Source organism: Corylus avellana, chromosome 3, assembly GCF_965113065.1.
Source record: "Corylus avellana chromosome 3, dhCorAvel1.hap1.2, whole genome shotgun sequence".
NCBI classification, from domain to species: domain Eukaryota; kingdom Viridiplantae; phylum Streptophyta; class Magnoliopsida; order Fagales; family Betulaceae; genus Corylus; species Corylus avellana.
In genome coordinates, this window is record NC_142492.1 from 25,299,308 (window position 1) to 25,306,699 (window position 7,392).

At 35.5% G+C, this 7,392-nt stretch overlaps 1 protein-coding gene across 1 annotated transcript; it reads right to left on the reverse strand.

The window, feature by feature from the left end:
* Positions 1-95: 95 nt before the first annotated feature.
* Positions 96-2,833, reverse strand: WTF9 (Ubiquitin carboxyl-terminal hydrolase family protein). The gene is made up of 2 exons (XM_059588540.2): positions 2,085-2,833; positions 96-1,738 (listed from the first exon to the last, which is right to left on the reverse strand). Exon 2 carries the CDS (start codon positions 1,649-1,651, stop codon positions 404-406), a length of 1,248 nt encoding a protein of 415 aa, XP_059444523.2. The 5' UTR covers positions 1,652-1,738; positions 2,085-2,833; the 3' UTR covers positions 96-403.
* Between the last annotated feature and the right edge of the window lie 4,559 nt (positions 2,834-7,392).

The following is a 7,392-nucleotide window of genomic DNA, read 5'->3' on the forward strand; positions in this document are numbered from 1 at the left end:
ATGTGCCAAAGGTAATCTACCATGAAATACAACAAAATGCTTCTAATCAAGAAACAGGATGGCAGCTAGAATTAACAGTAAAATTTGCCACAAGATGTCAAAAGACTGTATATCCATTGAATTTGCTAAGGTCATGTCTTACAAGTTAATCTAAACTTATCATATACATCGATGGGAATAATTAGTTGATAGTAAGTCCTGACTAGAAGAACCAAACACAAAAGCTACAAATCAAAGAAATACCTCTAGGACCGGACCAAGGACGTGCTGAAAAGCGCCACCTTGAATTGCCAATCTGCTGCTAATTAGCCTGTAATTAGGGTCTGCAATAGTCCTACTCCGGAAGCTCTTTTTTATCTTAGACCATATAATACCTAATTTAAATGTTAAGGGAAAAATTCATTTACAAAGAACAATCTGGCATCTCTCTTCTCTCTTCATCCGCGGCATCCAAATCCAAATCCAACTTCATATTCTCACGATTGACAAACCGATTGCTGAATCTTCTTTTCTTCAAAATCAACTCCGATTCCTTCATCAACCTGATATACTTTTTTCTCACCTTCAGCAGTGGATGCTTCTCTATAGCGGACTTATCATTGTAAGCCTCCTTAAGTATTGCAGTACAAGTCTTGTTCCTCAAAGACAAATAAAACATATGGAGATGCCTCTCAAATGCCTTGTGAACTTTTTGAGGCAACCCAAAATATTTCTTAAGGCATAGAAGCTTCTTCCTCTCTGCCGAATGGTCAACAAAGAGACTAAGCAACTCATGAAGAAACCCCACAACCCGCTTCTCCGCTATCTCACTATCTGGGTCCAAATGTGAAAAATCCTCATAGGGTGAAACATAAGGAAGCTTTTGAAACTCCTTTAACCAATCTTCAATCTTCCTCCTCACCCTCAAACCCTTTGAAGGGAAAAGTGAAAACTCAATTGCCTCCATTGTCCCCCCGAAATACGCCCCTCTTTTCATAGCATTTCTCTGCACCACGGACAATACCTTCTCCTCATCCTCAACAACCAAACCTTTCAACCCATCTTCAATCTCCACAAGAGTAAAAGACTCATCATGATTCACTTCTAAGTATCTTAAAAAATCCTCAGGCAAACCCAAATACCACTGCATTCCCTGAATAATTTTCAAAGGCAAAACTTTCCCTTTACTCATCAAAATCAACCTCTTCAGCCTATCCTTCAAATCATCCCTACGTTCCTCAAAGACCCTTTTCTCCTCTCTATCAATCTCAGCAGCTTCTGGGGTCAGCCTAAACCAAGGCAGGTTATATTGGGGACCCGTAAATTCCTCAAAGATTGCTGGGTATTGCCTCAAGAACCTTGCAACCTTCATGGGCACACCCAACTCTAGTCCCCTCTTCGAGACTTCAGAGATTGGGATGCAACCATTAGGGTCTTGGGCTATACAGTTTTTCAAGGAAACAATCGGTTTGAGTTCTATGGACCTGTGGATGTGCTCTATAGAGTCATAGTACGAGTCTTTCTTCCACTTCATGTACACATCTACATAGTGGCATTTTTGGGTGTGTGTATAGGGAGGGTTTTGAGGCTGGCATAGGAAGAAAAATACTGATTTTTGAGAGGAAGAGAGTAGCTTTTTGAGGGTTTTGGAGGTGGAGTTGGTGATGAACATGTAGAGGGCTTTAGAGGCTGCTGGTTTAGATAGATTGGTTAATGTTGGGTGCCGGAATCCGTCAGTCAAAAATCTCAACACGAAATCCTAAAAACAATTCAAGATGGAATACAATAAATCTTCAACCATATATATAGTAATCAAACACAGCAACAAACCGAAACAGACAGGCAATACAACGCCTAATTAAAATCAAATAATATACACCAAAAACAACATAACCAAGCAAATAAAAAAAATAAAAAAATCAGTATTGCCTGAATTAAGATGGTGAAAAGATGAATAAGAACAAATCAGCATTGCCTAAATTAAGATGGTGAAAAGATGAATAAGAACAAATCATCCTACTAAATTACGAAATATTATACACCAAAAATAACATAACCAAGCAAATCAAAAAAAAAAAAAAGTGGGCTAAATGACCAGGAATTACCTGTTTCCCAATCCGGACCTAAGATTACTCCCTTGAGCCAAGATTAATTTAAAAAAGAGCGAAAGAGACGTTGTGGAAGAGGCGTTAGAAGAGAAAGAGAGGGTAAGACCGTAAGGGCAAATAAAGGGAAGCGTGAAATGAAATAAGGAAATGAGCCGTAATGAATCGAAACAAGTAGAATCATACGGCAGACGCCGGTAGTCCCAACGTCTGCCCAAGGCCACGTCCAGACTAAAAAAATAAAAATAAAAATTAGGTTATCAATCAAATCTCTCCCTCTTTCTCACTCTTTCCTCTTCTCTCTCCCTTCACGGACGGCCGGCATCGGAAACTACGAACGCCGAGCAGTGTGTACCACTGCCCCCTGCCCTCACCGACGGACAGCCACCGGAGACCACGACGCCGAGCAGTGTGAGAATGAGAGAGAGGGGGAGAGAGAGAGAGAGAAAACCTGTGCGTGTGGGTGGTTAGTCGTCACCGGCGCTCGGTGGTGGGCGGCCGTCGATGGGGGAGAGGTAAGATCGATTTTGACGGTGGGTTGGGGATTTCGAGATTTGGGGATTTTGGGGATTTTGACGGTGGTTGATCGTCACCGGAGATGTAGGTGGGACGTCAGCGATTCTCGACGTTCATGGTCTCCGGTGGCCTACCGTCGGTGAGTGGAGATGGAGATGGAAGAGAAAAGAGAGAGAGAAAGCTTCGTCTGAAAATGTGGCAAGAGAAAAAGTGAAAGAGAGAGAGGAGCTCGTTTTTTCCAAAAAAAAAAAATTTGTTAATTAATTTTTTTTTTTTTTTTTAAAAAAGGATCCGGTCTGCCGTATAGCAGGACTCTCATGAAACGGCATGGGCTGATTAGCTAGATTCTTGGGCTTTGTTGGGCACGTGGATCACGTGAGTTTTGGGCCCAACTGCCCAACTGAATGGATTGTGTTAGTTAGAGATGTTTGGGCTGATTTCTAATGTATAAATAGTTGGGTATTTTCAACTGTAATTGCATTTGAACCGACCCGATCCCCATCTACTTCTTCACTCAGAATATATGGATTTTTTTTTTTTTTGGTTTTTGTCAAATATGATTTTGTCCAAAATATGTATGAATTACGTGATTACCAAAAACAGATTAATTGCATGTGCATTCTCATAAATTCCTCAGGCTATATACCTGGTTTTTTATTTGCTCGGATTGTTGAACTTGCAAACATTAATGCAATGATGATGCCAAATCATTTGAATATCAAGTCATTTGTTAATGGTGATTATTATTGAATGTGGAGTTAGAAAGAGGTAAATTTTAAATTATTTTTTATCCTAAAAGTTTAAACACCGAGGGAGAGATTAATTTAATCATTTAATTTATATTGTAATAGTTAATGATCATATCCTTCATTATTTTGGTTGAAGGGAATTCGAATGATCATGATGTTGATGGGTCTTACTCACTAGTTTAGGTGTATCAAAATGAGTCTTTATATTTGATCCATCATTAGTCTATTAACTTGAGCAATACATGGTCTTAGAATGAGTAGAAACGTATAATTGATTAAAAAGGTACGGCTATCACTAGTTGAGTGAGTCATCCAAAGTCTGATTTGGTCGATCAACTAGGTAGTAGCTCGCTATGTGCAACGCCCGCAACAACGGGGTCTTCTAGGGAAGACTTCAGCACATTAACATGACTTTATGCCTTCTTATATTGAAAAATATTATTTCATGCAATATTTTGCTTACATGACTTATAATATTATATTGAGAAATACACAATGCTTATGAACAATATTTGGCTACATGTACCTAGTCGTAATTCGACTCAAACTTTGATGGTTTGTATTAAGACTCATTTGGATGAGTATGTACTTAGGATGGAGCTAGACTATGATGCTCATTTGAATGTGTGCATTAATGTTACATGCTTTGGTTGTGTTTACTTGTGGTGATAGAAATGATTTTTTTTTTTTTAAAAAAAAATTATAGATAAAAATTTTGTTGCAGTTACACTAAAAAACATAGCAGTAATATTCAGGTTTATTTTTAAAACGTAATAAATGGGGGATGGCCACCAAAAAGTGTTTGGGGGTGACTCAGCCGCCCCGAATCACCTAAGGGTAATTTGGTCAGATTATTTTCATACTTTTCCATAAAAATTGGAACGTCCGTGTCACGTTTTTTGGTATAATTTAAAGTGTTTGGCTAATATAAATTTTTTTTTTCTTTTTGCCGGTAGTTGACGGGGTCATATGTCACACTTGGTAGTTGATAGAGCTAATCTATATTTTCTAGATATTTTCTAGATATTTCAACTATTTTCTAGATTTTCTAGATGGTCCAAGATACATACAAAAATATTGATAATGTTGAATTAAAAAATTTCAACAGCTTCACTAGCTATTTGATACCTCCATGCATAAGTCTTAGCCCTTTTTCTAATTTATTTTTTGTTGGTTGAATGGCTAGGTTACATAATGGGCCTTTGATATTGCAACTTTGTGCATGAAGGGATTAAATAAGTGCTTAGTGGTGAAATGTCCTCTATTAAAGTAGTAAGGATAAAGGAAAAGGTCTATTTGTATAGACACTTTTCTCTGACAACTTTCAATATGCTTTTTTGTCTTTTAAAATTTCTTCTTTTTGTTGCCTAGGTTTGGGGATTAGGGAATAGGGAAAATTCCTCGTTCCCCCACTTGGGAATTAGAAAGGAATATGCTTTGATGACCATATCTAACAAGAACATGTTTTTAAATATCAGCTACCAATCAAAAAAACAATCTAATAAACATAGGTTTTTCTTAAGGAAGAAAAAAGAAAAAAAAGACTGCTTTCAAGGAAAAAAAGGAAAACTTTACAAACATGCTGCTTTTATTGGTTTCATTTATTCCAAACTCAAAAGAGAAAAACAGTTTTGGGAAATTCATTTTGGTTTCTCTTAAAGAAAAGGCTTTTATAAAGTAATTATGAAAAAATTCTGATACCATATGAAGTTTGTGGAAAAATATAAAACGGAAGTAAGAGAGCCAAAATATAGGCAATAAATTATAGGTGGTTCGGTGTCAGACACTAATGTCCATCACTTTGATTATCTGAATTGCCCTTAAGGCTACATTATTCCCATTAACTTGATTATTTACAATACATAAAACTCTATTTATAGTTGTAAACTTAAATTGATTTATACAATAAACATAAATAGACATAAAATCAAATATATTCTAATTATTTTCTTTATATATATATATATATAACGGATCAAAAAGGCACAAAAACATCTTAACTAGAATATTCCACCAAAACTAAGAACTAAAAAGCATCGGGGAATAGCTAATAAGCATATTACTAGAATTCAACGATTCCCCCTAGTATAGGGACCCCCCTAGGGAGGGACCCCCTACTTGAATTATCTCTTTATAAAGGAAGTTCGACAACAGGCTGATAATTTAAAATGGTTTTTTTTTTTAATTAAAAAAAAAAAGGAATGAAAATAAAAAGTAATTCCTACAAGGATTTTTGTCGTCATTTGGTAATATATGTACTATTTTTTCCACAATCTTTTTGTTGGACTTTTGAGGTTTTGATACTAATTAGGTTCTTCCTCATTGCAGTGAAGCACATATTGTAAAATAAAAGAGCTAATTGACATTATTATTATCAAATAAATCTATGTTGCATTGAAGAATATCCTAAATGAACACCACCTTAACAAAATTATGCACTAAATCAATTGTAGAAGTGTCCATATCAAGAACTATATTATTATAGTTACTACCCAAAACCTATTAGTTAGAGTGGTGTGTCGTTGGTGGTGAGGGCACCATCTTTGATGCATAAGTCAATAAACTAACTTGATAGAAGAATGAAATAGATAGATAGAGATTAGGGCATACTTGCACCTAGTTTCCTTCTAACCTTACATAAGCTTGGTCCTGCTTTGGTTGTGTGCTTGATTAAGACAATTGTCGTTAATCAGTCATTGATTTTAGGTTTCAATTATATTGGAAATTGTGATTCGCCTTCCTTTTGGGGGTTTGGTAGCTTTACCTTTATTAGAGGCTCAACAAACCTGCCTTTTGAAAAAGTTTGTTCGGTCATTTTTCCTTTAGTGGGCTACCTTTCTTATGCAGGTGTACATGTCACTTTTCATAGAGAATGGTTGCCTAATACCGAATTTTCCGTCCTAGAAGTGCACTTCACGCAAGTTTGGGTTTTGGCAGGCTTGCTTGCCCCTCGAAGTCGTGTTTGGACAAGCTAGTACTAGGCCAGTGGGGGTTGCATGCATGTGGGCTCTACGGGAGTCGATTGGGCCACGCGTACATTCCAAACTAGTTTTTGGTTTCATGTCTAAGGGGAAAATTAGGTCAAGTTCATCATTTGTTAGTACTTTTTAAGAAGTGTTTTTTTTTTTTTTTTGAAAAAAATTATAATGTGATATAAATGTGAAAATAATTTTAATTTTTTTTTTTAGGTTGTTAGTTAATATTTTTGTTTTGAAAATAAGAAAAAGAGAGAAAGAAAAATACTTTGAGCAAATTATGGTCCTTAAAGCAACCCTTTTCTTTTGTGACACATTTCAAGATATTAGAATATCCGTTGGTTTAAAAAAGATTTGGATAGGATCAAATCTAAAGTCCATTCCAACCCTTCTCTACTTGGTTATCTAATGTTTATATATACAATACTATATGATATTTAACAAAAAGAAACATCTATTCATAATATATGGGATATTTAGGTTCTACTTGCATGTCAATATCCAACACTAGCTCCCATGTTAAAAAACTAAAAATATGTGTTTTTCACATGTTAAGAAATATATGTTGCTTGTAGACGTTAGTTTGTAAGACTTTCATACAAACTGGTGTGTAGAAAATTTGTATCATATAAAGTATAAACATTATAGTTTTATCTCTAATTATCACCTTTTAAGTCTGAAGTTAGATTTAATACTAAATATTACATCTTCATCTCACATCTATTTTATTGGACTGATATGGGGCATTCTCCTTTGATTGGTATAATTTTTTTGGGGGGGGGTGGGGCGTTTGTTGTTTACTAATGGAGTAATATTAAAAGGAATACCGAGTCTTCTTTGTATCCTCTCAAAATTAATGTAATTTTTAAAATTACAATTTGATAAAAAAAAAAATTAAAGAAATAATAATAATAATAATGTCGGATCAGCAACCTACCAATATTATAGTGGGAATGAGAATAAATTGTATGAATCCTTATCAACAAAGCATTTGTAGGTTGCTTCACTAGTAATTCTTTTCCCACTCCATATTCTGGGATTGATATCAAAAGTAGTTAAACCTAAACC